The 22,292-nt window shown below is 45.9% G+C and overlaps 1 protein-coding gene across 4 annotated transcripts in view; it reads left to right on the top strand.

Moving 5' to 3' along the window:
• Mbs (Myosin binding subunit) overlaps positions 1 to 22,292 on the top strand; it is a 101,846-nt gene that overhangs the window by 67,000 nt on the left and 12,554 nt on the right. For 2 of the 4 annotated variants that reach the window (XM_075673588.1, XM_075673587.1), the window contains exons 14-16: positions 14,735 to 14,869; positions 16,047 to 16,151; positions 19,917 to 19,952. In XM_075673588.1, coding sequence (XP_075529703.1) covers positions 14,735 to 14,869; positions 16,047 to 16,151; positions 19,917 to 19,952 — 276 coding nt within the window. The remainder of the gene's footprint in view (positions 1 to 14,734; positions 14,870 to 16,046; positions 16,152 to 19,916; positions 19,953 to 22,292) is intronic. The other 2 variants (XM_075673590.1, XM_075673589.1) reach the window with 1 other exon arrangement.

The following is a 22,292-nucleotide window of genomic DNA, read 5'->3' as shown; positions in this document are numbered from 1 at the left end:
CCCCCTCTTCTCAGCAAACACTCTCATCGCAGATTCCTCATTGGAATTGCATATTCTCCATGCACAGGCAAGGTAGCGTTACAGAAGTTGTGGGACCTTTTCATTGCAGGGTGCTGTTCTTGTCGCGATGATTGTATTCGTGAAGCTGATGTAACGTGCAGCTTCTGCCACTGTCGGCCCTGAATCGCCTGTGTTGCTTTCCATGTCATTCTCATCACTGTCGCTAGGTGACACTTCGGCAACTACAGAGGCAATGATGGCGAAAAGCTGAACCTCATAGCCGACATCTCTTCGCGGTTGCAGCAGCGCTGCCGAGCAACTTCTTCGCATTCCAAATGCCACACACCGTGGTCGACAGTAGATCTATGTCACGTGCCAGCGCCGACTTCGTGTCACGTTTGATAGCACGAACAATGTCTAATTTTTCTTCTATGCTGAGCACCCGGTGTCTTTTTTATTCGAACTTCGGTATGATGAGAGTCCTTGTTCACACGACGCCACAATGCTCTCTGGCATGGCGCCAAAATGATGTGGCTTCATGCTCAGACGCACAGGGCGCTTGGAGGCTGTTCTGATCTCAGAGGCTTGTTCTGCCAGGCCGCCTGATGGAGACGACGCACCGCCGTGTTTGTGCGACGGAAAGTGGAAGCAATAAGTGTTCACCGATACGTACGCAGTAAGCTGGTACGGTTTATGCGGATACAAAACACATCTTGTACAATGGCCGTGGAGTCGGGGACTTGACTTTACTACTTCTAAAATGAAACTACTGTTTAAGCGGGTGCGGTTTAACAAGGTTTTACTGCACTGTGGTCTTCATGGCATTGTTATCCTGCACTCGCCGTCATCTTATTCAGGGTGCCTACCAACCGGGGAAACTGGGAATTTTCAGGGATTTTAAATAGTCCGGAAATACTCAGAGAATTTGTGCTTCTATCAGGGAAAATTAGCTGTAAGTTTATTAAAAGGGAGCGAAAGTCGCACTAATGCTGGCTTGAGTAACAGAGAGGAATCGTAACGAATCGTCTTTGATGCCGTGTCACTGGCTGGAGGAGTTGCCATTGTACAGTCAATGACTGATTTCCCAGACGCCTGATTTTTCAGACATGCCTGATATTTCGGACAGCTTCATGGCGCTACCACATACCCCATAGAGTCGGTGCATAAGAACGTCTGAAATTTCGGACGCAAGAACCCTTCGCCATCCGATTTTCCAGACTTTTGCCCTGATCACAGGTCCGAAATGGCAATAATCAGAGCCACCAACACCGCCGCCATTTTGATTATCTCGCCACCTCAAACCGGTGCTGTCGCGCGCAAGTCCGCTGACAGCCATAACCACCACTGCTGCAATTCTAGGCCGAGCTGCTTTGACGTTCACTATTAAGTTTCTTGTGGTTAGGTTCAGTGTTTTCCATTGAAAGAATTCTCCTCTGTCAGCAGTTGCACTGACTCTGGCTTTTTTAATCCTTGCGATTGGCTTCGAAGTTTAGAAAGCACAGCGCGTTGCATTATAACCCTTCCTGAAAGTCAGCTTCACCTCAACACAGCGATGTTATGCGGTGAAGCATACGCAAAGTCTTGCGCTGAAGCTTAAGCGTAGGAAGGGGCAATTGTCACGGAACACAGTATATGTATTCGTTAATTATACACGCGTACACCCGCAATCTCCTGTCATAGTACGAGCAGCGATATCCCTAATAAGTGTACTGGCAGGCCTTCAGAGCTTTTTTGGACATGCCCTGTGGCGATCGGAACCCCTAAGGGCACTCAAAGACTTGCATTGATTTTTTTTTTCCGGACGCTTTCGTGGCCCCTTGGGAGTCTGAAAAATCAGATGTTGACTGTACCTGTACAACTGATCCAGAGGATGCTTCAAATGGTCTGTGGGGTGAACGTGCAGCAGAAGGAGGACAAGAATATAAAGGACCGACGCATCGAGGAATGAATGGAAAGAAAGCATGCCACCACTTCTTGAAGGAGCTTGAGCTCAAAAACAAAGTATTGGCTGACGTTGAGATGCAGGTGTCTCTCACCCAAACCAAATAAACTCCTTGAAGCAGTGAAATGCAATACTGAGGTATTGTGCACAGGCTGAGAGTATATCAGGACAGTTAAGGTTGACTTTCCAACTGCTGAGAATCTCACTTGCAGTAAAGTTCGGGCCTCATACCAGTGAGCTTGCTGTCAGTTGATAGGAATAGCTCATATTCGAAAATATTTGCATTAGTGTGAATCTTCTTTTTTATTTTATTTGAATATGTTCGATGCGATTTGCAATAGTTTTTACCAATTTGTTTTGAAGACATTTTATTCGCTCTGCGTTTTACTAAACCCTCTATTCTGTTTTCTTTTTAAACAAAATAGACTGTTTTCTTTTTGAGTAAAATAGACACTATTTAGCATTCAAACTGAATTAAGTCATTTATTTTTATTTTTTAACATGGCTACTAGAGAGTAACAGCATCAGACGACATGGTGTCAGCCTGTCTCTACATAAAACAAACTTCTGTATCACTCAGGTAATTTCGCAAAGGCCCTCAGGCAAAACCTGGAAACTTAGGGAATTCAAAAATGTCACTTTGGTAACACCTTGTCATTGTCCTCTTGTTTTCGTCAAGCTGTCATAATTTTCATGTAAGAATTGCCATCTCATTGTCTTCATGCCATTGTCGTCATACCACCTTTGTCATTCCTTCTTGGTCATTCCATTGTCCTCAATTTGTCGGTGTCATATGGTCATGACGCCATACTCAAGGGTGACCTTGGAAAGTAAGTGCCATAGCAAAGTGGGATGATACCGGACTATGTGTGTCATATGTAGCTGAAGCAACGAAGACACTACATTCCTCTTAAGTGTCTCTACATTGTTCAAATGCTAATTGCATTGCCATAGACAGGTATTGGGAGATGAGTTCTACCGTATCTTTATTTTTACTGCCTGAGAATTTCTGGCTCATTTTTGAAGCATTTGTCTTCGTGACATGTTGTCCAGTAGGGTTCACACAGAAGCAGTCAGGTTATTTGCAATACTAAAACATGGAAACCTTGATTTAGCAAAATTTTCATTGTAATGAAGGTTCTGAATGCAAATACAGCTTCATTAACTTTAGGATATAATTTGGGGAATTACTTGAAAGTGCCATAACGTCTGTTACCTCCGTGTTCTGTCTTTACACCAGTGCAGGTTTTAATGTGCTCCTTTTTCATACATGTTTGCTTATGTTCTCTTCATCTTTTCTCTTAAAGAGAAATTGCCTTTCATCTGATTCATTTTTTACTTTCACAGCAAGTGAACAAAAAAGTGTGCGGCCCAACCATCCCTCTGTCCTCGGCCGTGCTTTGGGTTGCATCTTTCTGAGTGGGTGGCTTGCACGCACGGTAGAGGTGCTAGAGCGTTTGGGGCCTGCATCGCCTCCATGCTTTAAGCCTCTTGAATTGCTTGTTGCTTCAGTCGGCACCTCAGAAAACGTTTATATAATTTGAACCTCCCACCTCCTTTTCCTCATACTGCTCTGCCCACAGCTTTGCACTGCCTTTCCCAAAATAGCGACAGTTCTTTCTTTTTCTGTACTCCCCGCGGTGTTGTCTTAACGGAGCCAGTCGTAATTTTGCTGGCCGTCGTCTTCCACTGGGGAAGTGCAGCGGTGTTTGCCTGCAACCTGATAGCATTGGTGCTGTGCATGCATCAGCGCAGGAACAGAAAGATGCTTCCAGAAAGGCACCATTCTGGCCTTGAGCAAAATGGCTGGAATGTCTCACCATTCCACGTGCTTGACAGGTGGGAGCAAATAGAACTTGAATGCAAGCACGTTTTTATTATGATGATCATGGTGCACAGGCAAGCATGCTGGCTAGCTAGCTGGCACTTTGATTTGGTGTGTATTTGGTAAGGGCACAAAGCCGCAAAAGACCAAGAAGAGCAAGCACAACGAGTGCATTACAAATTTTCTTCAAACTGGAAGCTGAAAGAGTTAGGATTCAATTTTAAGCAGGTGTGAAGAAAAACACAAGATAACACAATGAAAAGACACTGGTCAAATTTTTTGTTTGTTTCACTGAGAGCACGTATAAGAAATAGTTAGTCCTGGCAGAACAGAGAAAAAGAAAAGGAGAGGTTTGCATCTCTTGATGGAGGTGTCAGATGTTCCTATAACTGCAGCGTCCTAATGCTGTAATGCAAAGGCGTTACAATCTAGGGAGTTACAGTTCATAAAACTGATATCAGCAGAACTTCTTTTGCGATAATATTATATATATATAAATAAATAAACAAAGTTCAACATGAATAACTTGGGCAAGCAAAAGAGTAAGTAAAACAATAGGTGATTGCTCTTAGCCAACAGTGACTGGTCTTTAGTCAACAGAAGGACCAAGATACTTTCACTGCAGCAGCTGTCAGATGAAAAAGTCGATATTATGAGGATCCATCTCCATGAATTATTTCATTGTGGTACAGCTACATTATATGTAACGACTGTTTCATAACTTTAGCATGAACATACTATATTATGCAGTCAACTCCCATTAATAATTTGACACTTGGACTGCAAGTTTTAGTCAAATTATCCGAAACATTGAATCAACAAGCAACTCTGAAATTAAGGATTCAAATCCTTAATTGTTTATTTCTTGAAGTAGTTTTTCATCATCAACAGACAAATGTACGGGTAGGGGGCCTTTGTCAGGCAGTTGCATCTGCCTTTAGCCCCTACATTCCAGGCAATGTATTGTATAAATAAAGCATTCAAACATACGTCAGTACAGTACTACTATAGCTATACATGTCAACACTATCGTTGGCGATGGCAAACTCGTCAAAAGATACATCGCCCGAGACGCAGCACAAGTCGTCTTCATCAGTGCAGGACAGGTTGCTGCCATCACTGTCATCGCCTAGGGAGCCAGTAGCGCTTTCTGCTACATGTTTGTGTTTTCAAGCTTTTAGTAAGCGCCACATGCATGAGAGGGTGCTGACAAGGAGGGATGAATTAACCGAAGGTGCAGGCTTTCGCATTCAAACTAAATGTGTTTTCCTTGCGTAGCAATGTATGGTTTCTCACCAGGACTCTTCAGTGCTTCGTCTTAATCAGAAAGTAGAATTAACAGTAGTCAACTGCATTTGGGTTTATGTGGGCCAAATAACATATCTGGACTGCTGCACCCGTTACCTTGAAATCTTTTCTCAGAGCCTTCTCCTGCAAAGGTCTTCCGAAAGGTACTGCATGTTGGACTGTGTGTCGCCATCTGGTGGGGAATGGTGACACATGGAATTTCTTTAAAGATCTCTGCCCAGATGCAAGCTCTTGAGGAAAATGCCAGCAGATATTCGTACCCAAAGTGCACCACATTTATCCAGCTTGCCCGAGTGGTACAGTGCAGTTTCATTGTTCACCAAATCTTTTATATCGCCTTTATTCATCTGTGTGCGTGCACTAAAAAATGAAATCTGACTCCTTGTCGAAGTGTCATAAGGTTCTATTCAAAGGACTAGCCGGTGTGTCTTTTTGCTAAGCATTTGCGACCTAGACGGTGGCCGAGGCACTTGGATTGCAGCCAAGGAAGTACAGAAAGTAAAGATGAGGGGATGAAAGTGGGAGTTTGGCAATGTCTCGGGCTCGTAGCCTCAACCCATGTTGCAATTCCACCACTCGTGTTGGAAGCTTGTGTCACTGTCATAGCCAGTTAAGAACTGTCACAAACCTCAGAAGTTCCTCGCTGTCACTAGGGCGTAGCTGTCTCTTCTCTCAAAACATTTTTTTCTTAAGTTCTGCTGGATTTCATACAGGGGGACAGGCCTCTATACCCTCTCCTATTCCTGTCACACTATTTCGTTTGGCAAATGTGCATAAGCCCAACAGACAAGCCACTGAACTTCTGCAGCCCAAAAACACTGCCATGATGCCAATGTTATGTGCAGTATTTGTAGTTTCGGTAGTGAATGGCACAGTTAAGAAAGGAGCCTGATAGTGTGATGCTATGCAGCCATGTTTTGTGAGGCAGCCATTGCGACCCACAACACTCATTTAACTGATGTCACACAACTTACAAGAATTTTAGCCAATAGATGCTATTTAGCATGCATGGGAGGTGGCGTAAGCAAATATATAAGTTGCAAAGGAAGCTTGGCTTCAGAATTTCCTGTCTGGAATATTGTAATGGACTCTGTGCTCTTGAATATGTTGCACCCCTTTGGTCATAATTTTGTGATGCAACTCCCATCATTGTCACTCTCATACTCTTCTTCCTGTGATGTTGCATGATTGGGGCAATCGATATAACTGTGCGAAGGACCATAACTCATGTTTAGCAAGTTCGGAGCAGCGGAGCATAAAATTGGGCAATTTGCAGTCACCCTCGGAAACTGTCTTATGGCTAAGTGGCATGTGAGGCATTCTGCAGAATTTTCTAGGGCACTCGGACACCACATAGCTTTCTTGATATGGGAAAAAACATTTGGGTATGAGCAAGAGTGCAGATAAACACTCCTAAAAATGTTTGCACCCTTTAGGGCTTATCTTGTCTTACAGTAGTCATCTGCCTTGCGTTTCTTGAAGAATCGGCGCTTGCTACTTTCCTGTCGAGAATGCTGTGTCACACTGATAACACGCAAGCAGTTCATGACTCGCACTCTTTAAGTTTATGCCCGTTGGGTCGTATCTTGTCCCTCAACAATAATCGCCATCTGTCATGCCCCCATTTCCTTTCATTAACACTGCGAGCCCGGTACTTCCAAGTCAAGAACCCCTTGCGCATTATCAGTGTGACAGCATTCTCGAGAGGAAAGTAGCGAGTGCAGAGTTTTCAAGAAAGGAAACGCAAGCAAGGCAGATGACGATTATTGTTGTGGGACAAAATAAGCCTCAAACGGTGTAAATGTTTTTCAATGTGAAGTTTACCCATCAAGTGTCATCCTTTGGGATGTTTTGTTTATAGACCCAGAAGAATGTATTTTGTGGAGCTTGGGGTGTAATGTGGGACAATATTAGCCCTGGAGGGTGTAATATCGTAATATCTTTCAGTGGGAAGTTTACCTGTCATGTGCCGCCCTTTAGGCTGTAGTTTTGCTTGTAAACTCAAAAAGGTGTATTTCGCGCAGCTTGGGGTGTAATTGTGTCTACACTCTTAAAACGGTTGCACTTCTTGGGGCGCATATTTGACTACACACTCTTAAGCGAAATTACACCCTTTTGCCACAACAATAATCATCTGTCTTGTCCGCATTTCTTTTCTTTAACGCGGCGATCCCGGTACTTCCAAGTCACGAACGTCATGCCCTTTATCAGCATGACAGAGCGGTCTCGGCAGGAAAGTAGCGAGCGCAGCGTTTTTGAAGAAAGGAAACGCAAGCAAGAGAGATGGCAATTATTGTTGTGAGGAAAATATACACCCCAAAGCGCGCTACCGTTTTAAGAGTGTACACTCTTAGAAAAATTTACACCCTTTGGGGCGCATCTTGTCCCATAACGATAATCGTCATCTGTCTTGCCCGCGTTTGCTTTAACGCTGCGAGCCCGGTACTTCCCAGTCACGAACGGCATGCGCGTTATCAGTGTTACGCAACATTCTCGACAGAAAAGTAGCGAGCGGCGAGTTTTCAGGAAAGGAAACGCAAACAAGGCAGATGACGATTATCGTTGTGGGACAAATATACACCCCAAAAGGTGCTACCGTTTTAAGTGTAGGCGAAATTATACACTCTAAAAAGGTTTGCACCCTTTGGAGTGTATATCTGCCACACAACGATAATCGTCATCTGCCTTGTTGCGTTTCCTTTCTTTAACGCTGCGAGCCCGGTACTTTCTAGTAACAAACGGCATGCGCGTTGTCAGCATGACATAGCATTCCCGACAGGATAGTAGCGGGCGCAGCGTTTTCAAGAACGGAAACTCATCAAGGCAGATGATAATTGTTGTGTGGCAGAGATACACTCCAAAATGCGCAAGCTTTGTTTAGAGTGTACCCCGAAGCAAATATTTAGCTGTGTGTGTGTGTGTGTGTGTGTGTGTGTGTGTGTGTGTGTGTGTGTGTGTGTGTGTGTGTGTTAGTACATTCGAAGGGATGCTTCACCTTAAAGGGGTGTTATTGCGCTCAGTTGGGATGTAATTTGTGTCCTCTGAATTGCAAAATGCACTCCAAGGGTGTAAATTTGCACATCTAAGGGTTGGATTTTGTCTGCTTGCAAAATGAGAGCCTGAATGGCTCAAAATATTGAACGGTGTATAGTACCACATGTTTACAACTAATTTTTTATGGTTTAATCTTTCTGCACGTTATTCAACCTCGTACGATGTCAGTGGTAGCCGTAAATTGTTAGGCCAAAACGCTCTAATCACCGCCATGGTGACATGTCGCGACAAGTCTTTAAGGCTTTGTTGTGTCAACGACACAACAAGGCATCGTCTGTCTTGGCACCTGAAGCTGTCGTCTGCTTTTTTTAAAGTCTGCCACTGCTGGCAACGACCCTTGCGGAGTTACGGGGCTTCGTTCGAGCACCACTGCGCAGTTGAGGCGGTCGTGCCCGTCACGGTCTGCTTGGGGGACTTCCCTCCTGCATTCGCCATTGGGCACTTCCAAATTCATAACATCCAGTGTTTGTTGTGTGTCATCGGCGTCATCTACATCACGGAGTTCCGCCGTAGCGTCACTGCACTCGGACAACCATACACAAGGTGTGAACGGCATTGGTCGGCCCAGACGCTCTAACGAGCACCTCGGTGGCCCGAAAACCGTGTCACGTCCATTCTTCTTCGGCCTTGTAATGTCTGCGACGGATCAGAAGGCGATCGTCCGTTTGGCACCGCTGGTTGTCGTCTGCTTTTAGCCCGCTCATGATGGCAGCGACCCTAGCGGATTCGGAGCGCGTCGCTCGAGTCCTCACTCCGCATTGGCGGCAGCTGTGGACGCTTGTCCGTCTCGCCCTTACTCCTAGGTGGCCCTGTCTCTGCTTGCGTCGTTGTATTGCACTTTTTTGCACAGCATCTACTGAAAACCAGGGGCTCCTGGTGTGTCGAGCCGGTGCGCGCGACCGGAGCCGCGGCGTATATTTCGGTGCGACCGCGTTTCCCGTAGCCTCCGAAGCATGTGAAGGGGTGGACGGATAGAACGGAGGACATTAAAAGTAAAAGAAAGATGGGCCCTTTTTGGCACGGCGAGGGTGGTATTTATAACCTTTTAGCCCTCCCATCGGTTCTTCTTTTGCTTTCGTTTGCCGCACGTGGTGCGGTGATGAAGGAAGCTCGGGCCGAAAGGAGCTTTCTGCGGTGTATGCCTAGGGCAGAATGCCGTTCGCTTGGCTAGGGTCGGAAAAAGACTTCGTGAACGAAGGGCGAGAGTGCTGTGTGCGCCACGAGGAAGGAGGAATGACATTTCGAAAGAGAGAGAGAGAACGCAAAGAAAAAAAAAGATGAAACAAGGGAAAAGAAGCCAGCGAGCCGGCAAAACGGAGTCATCCCAACAGAAGAGCCAGGCGACTTCTTTCAACTCCTTATTCTAGCAACGTCGTTCTTTTTCTGCTTGCTTACTTGCTCGTTCGTTCCGCTCTTTGCCGCGGCCGGTCGGTTTGGCGCGCCGGCTGCATATTCCAGCCAATTTGGCGCCCGCCAAACTCGTGCTGCCTCGCTCGCAGGCGTTGTGTCGGTCCTTCGCGTTTGTCCGACCGTGTTTTGAACTACCGGCGCCACCAGTCAGCCCCCACCCACAACTGCTCGCGATCATGTTCCACCTACTGTTGTATTAATTGTGTCGAAAGTGAGAGCAGCGTCGACCCCCTGTTTGTCCACGCGGTGTTGCGCTTGCGTTGTGGGACTGCTTTGCGCGTTGTTTTTCTGCGGTTTTTCGCGCTTGTGCGTCGCCAGACGTCGCGGCTTGGCGCGTCTTTTCTGTTTAGCGCCGTCTGCTGTTCCCAGTTTCGCCTGGACTTCCTTTTCGTCGTCTGGTTCTTGCGTACCGTTGTGTGCGTCGTCTGCTGCCGCGCGGGAAATTTCTTTCGCGCCTCGGCGTCGGTTTTGAGGTGAAGACACGCCGTGCGTCCGTTTCTTTGTGTGTGTGGAGAAATGTGCCCGGTCCGTGAGAAATTGCGCGGCACGATCTTTCTTTGAGAAGGTTCCGGTTTCTTTTCGCATCTGTGAAGCAAGACGCCCCTTCCCCGCCCCAGGCTTGTGCCCTTTCTCGCCACGTTCGTCGTCTGCGTCTCTGGACCAAGTTTGTCTGTCGTCACTGTATAGAACGCTTGTGTTTTCTGCTTCACGTGGGGTCCGAAGCCTCCGTTCTGTGCCTATTCAAACCAAAGAAGTCCGAGTGGTGTTTCAAGACGTGCGCGTTACCTTGAGCAACAAAAGAACATACGGGACAGACGGTGCTGTTTTCTTCATACTGGCATTGTCCGCGAGATGCTTTATCGTAATTTACGGCGACAATGAAGGGTCTCGTGTGACACAGCGTTTTGTTCTCTTTTCGTCTGCCGACCTCTTGCGTAACACCTGTGCGGTAGGAAAGCGATAAGATTATAGCGCAGAAATTTGCTGTAGATTTGCGTTTTCGACGATAGTTCGGAAGACTCCTGCGCTTACGCGCACAAAGTCATCGTTGCTGACTCGCGCCCCTGCGCTGACGGCGTCGCAGAAAAAGTAAGCGCGTCGTGGGAGTACCGCAGGCAACGGCCGCGCGATCACGCCGGCCAGGTTTTTCATTGTTGAGCGCGTCAGATATCCTGAAAGAAGGACGCGCTCCATCGCCCGCGCTGTCCGTGTGACCGCAACAACGCTAGCCTTTGTGTGTGCTCTCGGATATAACCGGATGAAGGTCAGCCCCACTGCCTCCTCGAGCAATTCCGGGTTCTCGCGAGTAATGCCCCTCTGAAATCGCAGAAGGCAGCAGTCGGAATCGTGCATTTGTCGTCTCCCTGGTGACATCGTCTGCTAGTTCGGCGGGCATCTACGTCTGGTACTGATCTCGTCGTCTGCTGGAAAGTGCGCCGTCTGAAGAAGTCAACGGGCTGAAGTCGCTTGTTTGTAATCGTCGGTGTTCAGCACGTTCGCCGTGGGCCCGCTGGCATTGTCTGCAACTTCGATGCGGATCAACCGGTGGCCTGCTCTACCCTCGTCGTCTGCTGGAAAGGGCGCGTCGACTGCTGACGTAACCGATCTCAAGTGGTTTGTTCGGTGACAGCGTCTGTTAGTGTTCTGCAGACCGGGGTTTGTGTGCGCGAGCATATTACGGTTAACGTTTCCGTCCATCAAGAGTTTCCGTTTATCTCTGTCGTGCGCAGATATTGGCGAAGCGGGCAACACACAGCTTTCGGTTCTCAGTTTACTCTGTGGATCGCTGTTTACCCCCTTGCGACACCGGCTGTCGGTCGCCAAAGCAAACACGGTTGGTTTTACTGTTTCTTCTTTGCTCTCTGAAGCCACGCTTCTGGAAGAACAAGCTTTCGAGTACGTACACATTGCAGACGTTTGGAAGACCCGCAGGATTTTGGCGCGTAACCTGTCGAACACCCTGCTTCGCCGCCACTTCTGTCTGCCTTTGTGGGAGACGCTGTGCTTTTTCGCCGACTAAAAATAGGCGCCGATGTCCTTGCGTTTCACTTGCAGACCAACGGGGGAGGGCAGGCGGTGTCTTATTTTGCTGGCCACCAGCTTGAAATTAAGTTTTTCTTTTCCCTGGCTTTCGTCCGGTTGAGGCTGTGTACACCCGTGAGGATCTCGGAAGAAAGCTCGTGATTGCTGCTCAACCCTGCGCGTGACTTGGATACTCCTCTGTGGTTATTCCAGTGCGCTGTGAACTCTGATCGCCGTGCGCGTTTTGTTCACTCACCGGCAGGGATAGACCCGCGATATATCGGTGTGGCGGCGCAGACGGCGTGCGGTTCGTTGAGATCGCCGCTTGAAATCGATTTTTTTCTTTCCGGGCTGACTTGTACGGTTCAGTTAGCCGGTACCGCGGACTGCACCGCACCCCTGCAGCGTCGGACGAGAGCAGTTGTGCGTGTCGTTCGATCTACCGCCGCCGTCCCGTGGTTATCCCGGTGTCCCGCAGACGGCGGTAGCGGGCCTCTGAAGGTCGTCGCGGCTGTCTGGATCGGTCTGACGATCGGTTCTTCGTCCCTTCCGCGGCCGCCATGTCGTACGGTTTCTTCGGCGGCGGCGGCGGGGGTAGCCGCTACGGCGGCTACTCCTCTGGCCTGGGTACGCCGTATAGCTCGCTGGCCGCGCCGACGGCGCTGAGCCGGTCGCTGTCGCCGTCGCCTGCGTCGTACAGCGTCGACAGGCCTCGGAGCCCGCTGCGGTCGAGCGCCGGCCTGAGCGCCTACACAGCTGCCGGCGCCCGCATGTCCCCTTCGCGCAGTCCGACGCTGTCTCGAAGCTACACCGGTGCCAGCAGGGCCACCGGAGGCCTTGCCACGCTATACGTGAGTGAATGCGCGCGTGTGTGTGTACTTGCGTGCGTGCCTGTGTGGGTGTGCGTGCGCGTGCCATGGCAAAGGAATGCCTTCTCTATACAGTCCAAAATCAAGAAAGGGGCTGACAGATGACTGTGGTATAAAGGTTATACAGTGATAGTCGTCGAGGGGCTAGTTTTGGGCAACTGCGCTGCGAATTTTTATTTTTTTTTTCAGTGACAACTCTACAGTTCACAAAAGGAAAGAACTGTCACCCACCCGACTGTAGCACAAAGCTGAAAAAAAAAAGAACCGTGCAGGTTTCACATTATGAAAGCTTCGCATTTGAAGAAAAACTTGTCTTGGTCCGGAGATCGAATCCCGGACCAATGCTTTTCCAGGGTAGTTGCTCTACCATCCGAGCTTATGCCATGAGTATAGCAGATCGCCAGAGTGAGGCCACACTGATTGAATACTTGAAGCACTTGGGATACTGAATGTGGTAATTCTGCTGGAGCACTTGTGTAATCTTTCGTTATGGACCTTTCTCCAATTTGTGGACTTCTGCACTGCCACCAGCTTGGCATGAATCTCTTTTGTTCTCTGTCCCTTAATATGCAGAAAGTGGATAACTGCTTGTGCTTTCGACCATATTTTTCAGTTGAACGCTGCCATTTTTGTTTTGATGCCTATCGTGTGTGCCTGTTAAAAATTTTTGCGCCGATATTGCAAAGTTTATGAAAGCTCCTTGTAGCTGTTGTCTGTCAAAAGCAGAACAGCTGGGCACACAGGCATCAATTTGCGTGCTTACAGAATCAGCTGTTTGGGAAAAGCATTTTAGTTCCCAGGAACAAAGTATGCAAAATCTACTTGCAAACAACCTTCTGTGGGGATGAAGTAAAAGCTAAAGCAATGGAGGTGAAGCGTACATGTGACAGTGCACCTGAATATAGTCCCATATTTTCGTTTGCATTTTATTTATGTTTTCTGGTGAATACAAAACATGAACATCCAACTGCCATGCTTATATTGAAATAAGACAGAGTTTTAGCATGTCCGGTATTGCAGCATACACAGCTGATCACAGGGCTAGAAGAGATGTAAACTGGAGCGGCCAGATTGGCGCCACCACCTATTGATGCAGAGCTCAAGCAGACAAGCACAGAGCTAATATTGTGGTAACCAAGTGTATTCTACCTCGCCAGTGGTGTAAATTTGCAGCAGTGGCATAATCGTGAACAAGTTGCCTTTATAAATGTTCTTTTTGACAAGAATATAAAACGAAGAAAACCTCTCTATAAGGCAGGCATTGTGGTTAGATGAATCATCACAAGAGGTGTCCTCTGCTGAGAGACAGTTACTGCGCTGCACTTTACCCCAACCTTTCCTTCCCATATTCAAGAATCTCCTTCTCTCTCTCTCTCTCTCTCTCTCTCTCTCTCTCTCTCTCTCTCTCTCTCTCTCTCATCACAAGATGTTGCTGGCAGTGTCCGGTAATCCAGCATTAGGCAAACACCCTTGCCTTTACCAGAATAATGGACATGCCAAAACTCTCTTTAAAATGCCTAACTCAGTTTTATTCTGTATTTGAATTTTATTTCTTAGCTTTACTGTGGCACATTTTGGCAGATGCGAAAATGTCGCAAGCAGCAAGCTATGCTCATTCAGTGTGTACTGTCTAAAGTGTAAACTGGAAGCATTGCAAACTCTATCAGACTACTGTGCAGTAATACATGTGTAGAAGCATCACTCCTGTAACTTCCCCTTTGTTGACGCAGAAAGTTGTCCACAAGCGTAGCGTTCTTTTCCAAAAAGAAAGCGCAAGAGCTCACCTTTGCCTCTGCTTGCAGTAGCGCCTGGTTAACCCCTTCCGTGCCTTGGACATGCTAGGCTCACCCACAGGTTTCTGGTGAAAACAGCCAATGACCAGCTCAGTTCATCAGCAGTATTTTGCATTTTCTGCCAATGCCATGGGTGATCCTAGCTTTGTGTGAGTGTTTAGTCAGGCTTTTGGTAGATGGCAGCACATACTCCATAGGACAGCGCAAGCAGAAGTGAATTTATTCTTTCCAAGGAGGCAACACGTGTTAGTAACTGGTGTTTTTTAAGAATTAGGCAAATTTTGGTTGAAATTTGGGATGATCGCGTAGCACGGAAGGATTTAAAGGACATCACCGCTATCGAAAACACAGGGGGGAACAAAAATGACCCCACATGTGGTTTTTGTTCCTCTATGCCTTTCATCTTTTTAATGGTAGTTAGGTCTCTTAGTCAAGAGCAGCTAGGCCAAGAACAAGTTACTTTCAGTCGGGTGTGTCTGATGGCTTTCCACGGCATTACAACTTTGTGCAGAGCACCCCAGACACGGTTCGGGGTCGCAGTGGATCCGCAGGCTCCGTAGCGGACAGCACCAAATCCGAGACAGAGTCGCGGCTCAGCAGCAGTGCAGCCAGCCTTCAGGACGATGACGAGCTTGACTACAAAAAGGTATGTGCAAAACACTGGCATGATGACCGGACAAGTTCGGGCCACTGAGTGGATAGCCCCCTCAAAGCAACCGTGTATATGTGGCTTGGCTTGTCAAAATATCAGCACAGAACGAGCATGTTACTTCATCTAAATATGTTGCTTACATATGCACACCGTCCAACTCTCCTGAACTTTCTAGTAATGCTTACAAATTTGGGCTTGTTCCTCTTACATTAAAAATTTTTAAGAACTGCTTCGAGCGCACGGAAAATACAGACGAATAAAGGCACACATGCATAGGCACCTTTCTTCATCTGTGTTTTCTATGCGCTTGAACCAATTCTTAAATATAGAATACCAATGTGCTCCGACTGCCACATTGCCGTAGTTTACAAATTTTTCACCAAATTTTGCGAGAAATATTCTGTTCGCTAAAAATATTTGCTCGTTGGTCTTTGACGGCACCCTCGGAAGTCTTCCACTTGTGAAAGCACACCAGAGGGGTTCCTGCTTCAAGGAAGTTCCTGAAGCAGGTGAAATTGGCAACACCAGAGTTACTGGAAATGTCACTTATCTTTTTTTAAAACATTTTGTTGCTTGTCAATCTCTGCTGTTCTAAGTTTGCTGCTGCTTATGTTCTGTGTGTTAAGGTGAATCAATACCCGCTGTGGTTGCTCAGTGGCTATAGTGTTGGGCTGCTGAGCATGAGGTCGCGGGATCGAATCCCGGTCACGGCGGCCGCATTTCGATGGAGGCGAAATGCGAAAACACCCGTGTACTTAGATTTAGGTGCACGCTAAAGAACACCAGGTGGTCAAAATTTCCGGAGTTCTCCACTACAGCGTGCCTCATAATCAGAAATTGGTTTTGCACTTGAAACCCCATAATTTTTTAAAGGTGAATCAATGTTAAGAAAATGCACATGTGTTCCTCATAAGGCATGTGCTCAGTGCAAACTTTAAAAAAGGGGCCTGCTTTTCCTCTTTTGGTGTTATGTTCGTGAGATTTTATTAAGTGTTCACAGGTTTCCCGGCTGTTAGGTTTAATGTTCTCCTTACATATACAGCTCCCATTTTTATATACACATTGATCAACACCAGAGCATATTTTAAAAATAACACTGTTGTACTCAGTCTTACTGCTCACACTTGGTTCTAAGCCTCGGTTTCTGCTTCTTTTTTTCTTTTTGACTCAGCTCTACACTGAACTGAAGGAGGACTACAGCAAACTGAAAGGCAAGCTGTCTCGGACCGAAGACGAGCTTGAAACGACGAGACGTCAGCTCGAGAAGGCACAGTTGGTGAGCACGACAGGAATTGGGATCATGCTGCCTTGGGTGGAGGGGAGTTTATTCACCTCTGCTTTTTCTCACACCTCTGATTTTCGAAAACAAATCTTGTGCACTAGGAGGTGATATAAGGTGCATCATGTTACTCAGTTTGCTGCAACAGTTTGGGAGGGTGCTAGGTATAAGCTCTCTGCAAAAGCTACGAGAGAGAACTCTGCCACTGGCAATTGTTCGTCTACAGTGAGCAATACAGTAATACCTCGTTAATACGGTCCCATTTTGTACAGTTTCCCAGTGCCAGCATTCACAAGGGAGAATACAGCGAGAGCGAGTTAATACAATTTCTGAAAACACTGGCCTCCCTGCTTGATGCACTTCAACATCTCATGCCACAATGATTATCACTGATTGGGCACATCAAGAATTCCCACCAAAATACCCCACTCAAGGAAGCTGCTGACCCAGGTCAAATTCAAGGAGTGCATGTATACACTTGCTGAAGCCCCAAAAACGACGATGTGTTCATATTGGGCTGTTTGCCCCCCCCCCCCCCCAAGCGTAATGGCATCTAGTGCTGCAACGATTTGTGCAATGCTTCGTGTCACGAAGATGTCAACTATGATTGAGTCGGCAAAATTTTTTTTGTGTGACTTCGGATCGTATGTTTTCCTGGTTAGCACATTTTTTTCTTATGCGTTTTCCCAAAACATATGAACGAGGCTCTACTGTACGTAGATTTGTCTAAGCTTCGTGCTTGTTGCTTCGGGCGAAATTTTTCCTTTGGGTGCAGCTCCACAGCAATGTAAAGTTGATTTATTATTGAGCTTTCTTTGTGTAACCATGTCACAATTCAGTAGCCAGCGGCAGTGAAATCAGCTGGCTGAATGTCCAAAATCATTTATGGAGCTTTGTACCAGTACCTGGGATTCTGGTGGCAGTAAGGCATTTCTCGTACCACATTTCGCTACTGAAGTGGTTTCCGTTTGGCTGCATCAGAATTGGCATTCAGTCTGACAGACACAGCTCAAGCCATGACATTTGTGCTTGCTTGCTGTGCCAATGCAGCGCATCCTTAAACCAGCCTCGTATAACATGAACCTAGCACACCTGGCCATGACTGGAATTTTTTACCAGTCTTTCTGTCCAGAGTTAGCCTGCTCAGTCTGTATGGCATCTGCTCTTCTGATACCGCATTTTAATACCAGATGACGTGTAGGAAGAGAAATGAGAAGCATGCATACTTGCTTGTTTCTCGCCGATTGTTTGGAGGTGGAAGACTGTACAAATTAAAACATATAGCTTGCCTAAACTTTTGTGTTGCTCAACTTTGCTGGTATTGCTCATCCGTTGTGTGAATGACACTAGCGCACATGTGATCCGCTGGCTTTCGGTGACCTTACAGGCCCATCTGTGAGTCCACCTCTGCAGCTTCTGTGTATTCATGCATCCTGCCAGTGTTTTGCAGCTACTGAAAGGCCCATGTTGTACCCTAGTCTAAGCTCCCTTTTTTGTCTTTTTTTGTCCCTCTGTTGCCCATCTTGTTTCTCATAAAACATGGTGTCGCTTTTTCCCAACTGCATGTGTGGTTGCTAATATTCTCGGGTCTTGTGTCTTCGTTGTTCAACTTCCAGCAGTCAAGTTCTCAATGCCTCTGCTCTGACCATCATCTGGGTGGCTTCAGTGCATAGTGTTCATTCGCTGCACCTTGTGTAAACTGTTGTGGTTCTGGGACTTGTCAACTTAAACATGAAGCATTGTCATCTTGAATAATTCTTTAAATTTTAACGACGTTATCAGGTCTTCAACGTGTGCCCTTGTGACACAGCATAGCCAAGCTGGAGTGGTTCTTGTTTTAGGAACAGCAGTCTAGATGTTTAAATAGGCAATTGTTCCTCAGATTTGACCTCATCATCATTCTTTCATGATACTGAAGTGGTCCTTGGTTGTGTAAGTACCAAAATAAATTGTCCTTTTCTTTTTGTAAATCTGACAGGTGGACTTTCTTCCTTGTTAGCTCAGTTCTACCTCATGCATTTGGAGTGATTTCAGCTAGCACTCTGATCACATTGTCTGGAGTATCCAGTAACCACATTTCTTCAGCTATCACCTGATTTCTTTTTCTGAGCCTCTGGACTGCAGACCATGGCAGCCAAGCCACATTTTCATTTGGATTGTGTTAAGGGTGCACAAATACCAAAAAATTTGAATACGAGTCAGAGTCCTTGCCTTTCAATTCCTATTCAGTTCAAGTACTCACTGTGTGAATTTTTTGAGTATATATTAATTCAGATGCAGATATAAGACTTACTGAAGGAAAGGTGGATTCTAGTGAAAACTGTTCTGAATGACTTGGTTGCAGAAGAGCAGAAAGCAGATTGCAGAAAGCAGTTGTTTCTCTATTACAAGCTCCTCAGCTAACTGGATATCCTATTATGAATGGCATTACATGCAAATATGAAATAACGTAAATGTGCCTAACTTTTTGCTGAGCTAACTCCACACAAATTTTAGAAGTTGCTTTTAAAAATTAGAAAACATTTCATGTGCAAACATAATTGTCCCTAAATATTTGCAGTACTATATGATTTAAGAAATTTCACTATTTGAACAGCCCTAGTTTTTTGTTGGCATGAACAGCATACCCACTTGTAGTTAACCATTTTTTGTAGTACTAATTTTGTAGTACCCACATAGCTTGGCAGCTATGGCATTTGGCTTTGGAGCTTGAAATGAAAATTTTAATTCCTGAATTCCTATCCAAGGATTCTCCCATAGCTCTCACTGCAGCTTTGAGAAATAAAATGTCGGGACTAGAATTTTGTAGATCAGAGAGAGCAATCTCCTTAGACACACTGTTCTTCGACATTAGTATAGACATGGCATAGTCATCTTGAGCAGTGATTGTTTCCTTCGATATTGGTCTCCTCTCTTTACGTTAGCTTCTTTCCTTCCTCTGCGTTTGTGGACTCGCTGAGCTTTGCCTACCTCTTGGCAGGAGGATGTTAAATTGTGCTGTGTGGTGTGACTTGTAAGTGTTCAGTGTGCTGTCAGAAGAAAAAAAAAAAACATGTGCTAATTTACCTTTTGCATTACCCATGTTTATTTGTCTTTCTCTAATGCTGTAACTCTAGTTTTGACGGTAACTGTGTGCTATGCAAGGGGTTGTAAGTGTTGGCTCTGAGCCCCCTTCTTAACAGACCCTCGTTAGGGCAAAGTCAAGGCTGGCAAAGTGCTTCAGTAATAAATCATGCCGAAGGGGTGTAATTACAAAGGAAATGGGTACTGAGCCAACTGAAATGCTTCGTAGTACCACCACATGAGGTACCTTTTGTATTCATTCTTTGCCGTTGAGGGCTGAAGTAATAATAGTATAATAATAAATAATTGCGTAATAGTAATAAATAATAGTAATAAGTAATAAAAAAGAATAAGTAATACTATAATAAAGCAGTTGTTGAGTATAAAAAGTTGAATGGCTGTAGGAGATTACTAGCACTGTGGATAACAGTAAAATGGGGGAAAGACTACTAGCTGAAAGGTCTGCTGCTACTACTGCAAGTAGAGTTGTAATAGTAGTACTATATTAAAAGCCCAAATTCAGCTGCTACTAAGAAGAAAAGTGTCACGATGAAATTAGGTAGCCCGCCATGTTCTTAGAACTGACATTATTCTTGTTTGCGCCAATGAGGGTCTGCCATGTTGTTGTTGTTTTCTCGCTAATATTCACCCAGTCGTTTTGTGCTGTCTCACCATGTTGTGGTCCCGCATGCTTTCCAGAACAATCGGAATTCACTCAGCGATGCTGAGAAGAGGGTGAGTGTACAAAAAAAAAATCCCACGTTTTTAACCCTCTTACTCTGTTGCTATCTCTGTTCTCCACTGCTATTCCTTGCCCTGCTCTTGACACACCCCACTTGGTGTCGCTGTGGTGTGGAAGAACCTGTCTGTAACAGTCGCTTCTGGTTTGCTACGCGTGTGGCTACAGCTCTTGCCAGGCAGTAGGGTTCCGGTGCTAGTAACATGAAATCTGGCAAAAGTGAGACTATCCCCCAAAAGTAGTTGACCGAGAATACTGCCCCCTGGTGAACCAAGCTGAGCAGATCACAGGAGTCTTCACAGTGAATAACGGTTCTCGAACAAGGAATGTCGCTAGAGCTAACGTTACGACACAGGGACTCGTCTGCATCAGTTGTTTGACCACTGTTAATCACTTCAAGCTTCCATCTTCCTGGTATTTTTGTCTTGCAGTGTTACAAGCCATTTGCATCAACTCAAAATTCAAGGGACTGTGAAGGACAGGGGTGGTGTTCTCGGGCAATTACTTTCTGAGATGGTTTCACTTTCGCAACACTCGACATTGGACGTGCCCACGTATATGGCTAACAGCATTTCTGGCACTGGGCCAAGCTCACTATGTTCGCACAATGACAAGATCGCTCTGGGTCGTGTACTTCGACATATCCAGCACTGGGTCTCATGAAAGTGAGGCTATCTGAAAATGATCACCCGAAAAAAAAAGCACCCCGGTTCTGCTAACACTAGCTATAAGTAGCAGCAGGCGCTCCATGCTGTGGTAGTACCCACCTGGCTACTTAGGCTTCCTCATCTAATAGTGTGTGCTGCCAGGGCATGGACTTAAATTCTGGAGTTTTATGTGTGAAAGCCATGATCTGATTATGAGGAAAGCCATAATGAGGGACTCGGGATTAATTTTGACCACCTGGGGTTCCTTAATGTGCTCATAAAATCTAAGTGCACAAGTGTTTTTGCATTTCGCCCCCATCTATATCTGGGTATGGATTTCACGGGGATCTGAATTGTAATGTGTAAAGTAAACGCTCGGGCTAGTTGATTGATTATCCTAACTGTATTTGCAGCATAAAATGAAACATGGACAGAAGTGAGAAGCAGCACAAACAATGCTGACTTCCAGCAGAGCTTATTATTCCCAGAATGAACATTTACATATTGATTGTGCAATGAAAGTGACAAAATCAAAATGGACAGAAGCAAAGTTGTCGCCTAATTTCACTAAAGGGAATTGCTGACTGTTTTACATCACATCAAAGGCACACGTGATGTTGAAATAATCTCTTTATCCGAGCCATTGACTGTGTTCGCCAGTATATTATATGAACATCACACAACCTTTTGACGAGATCTAAAAAAGCCAGCAATTGCCTGTAGTGCACTTAGGTCACAATTTTGCTTCTATACACTTCAATTTTCACGTTTTAATTGAACGGTCCGTATATAAGAGGTATTTCTTGGAATAATAAGATCTGTTGCAAGTCGACGTTGTTCGTGTTGTTTCTCTCTTCTGTCCTTGTTTCGTTTCATGCTGCAAGTGCATTCAGGATGTAATATGCAGTCTGGTGAGATCTCTGGTCACACGTGAGGTGGCATCTGTTTTATGTTATGCTTCTGTGTCACCTCACTCACAGGTACTGCTCTAGCATGTTGGCAGCTCAGAGCAGAATGTTTCTCATCTGTAAGAAACTAGGATTTTGCCGCTCAATTTCTCCACACTATGTACTGAAACTACATGAGCCTGCCAAGTGTTCTGGACAGTGAAGTTAGAGTGGTGCTGCCATTAACTTTTATTTCTTCTTGTCAGTTTTGTGTAGGAAAATGTTCACAACAAATTTAAAGTGTTCTTGTGCTGCCTTATATGGCACGACTGGAACAGGAAAAGACGAGTGAATTCCATGCAATCTTCATCTCTGCCACAGACTGTGGCTATAGTGCCCGTCGCACATAGTGGCTTAGAATGTTCACGAAGGCTTACAGTTCTCGTCAAAGTTTCTTAAAGGGGCCCTGAACCACCCCTCGGGCTTGGTGAAATAACATAGTCCGCAGGTAGCATATGCTGTTGTGAACATTTCAGCCAAGTTCTGCTGTTGTACACGCGGTTCATGGAGCTCGCAAGCAGAGCACGAAGTCACCTTTTTCTCAAACTCTCTCATTTCAAAAACCCCATGCTCCTCGCTCTTTTCTGTGTGCTCTTTCATCATAAAGCACACTCCAATACGTTGCTGCTATTGGTTGCTGTGCTCAGCTACACCGCGGCCGCCGCTAAGTGCCGCCATGAGTCCAGTGGCTAAGCGCACTGCAGCTCTCTGAGGAAAACCACGTTTGGCTTACGTTTATCGC

The sequence above is a fragment of the Dermacentor variabilis genome, chromosome 11, assembly GCF_050947875.1.
Source record: "Dermacentor variabilis isolate Ectoservices chromosome 11, ASM5094787v1, whole genome shotgun sequence".
Classification (NCBI taxonomy): Eukaryota; Metazoa; Arthropoda; class Arachnida; order Ixodida; family Ixodidae; genus Dermacentor; species Dermacentor variabilis.
Note: the sequence above shows the minus strand (reverse complement) of the source record. Positions and strands in the feature narration are given on the sequence as shown.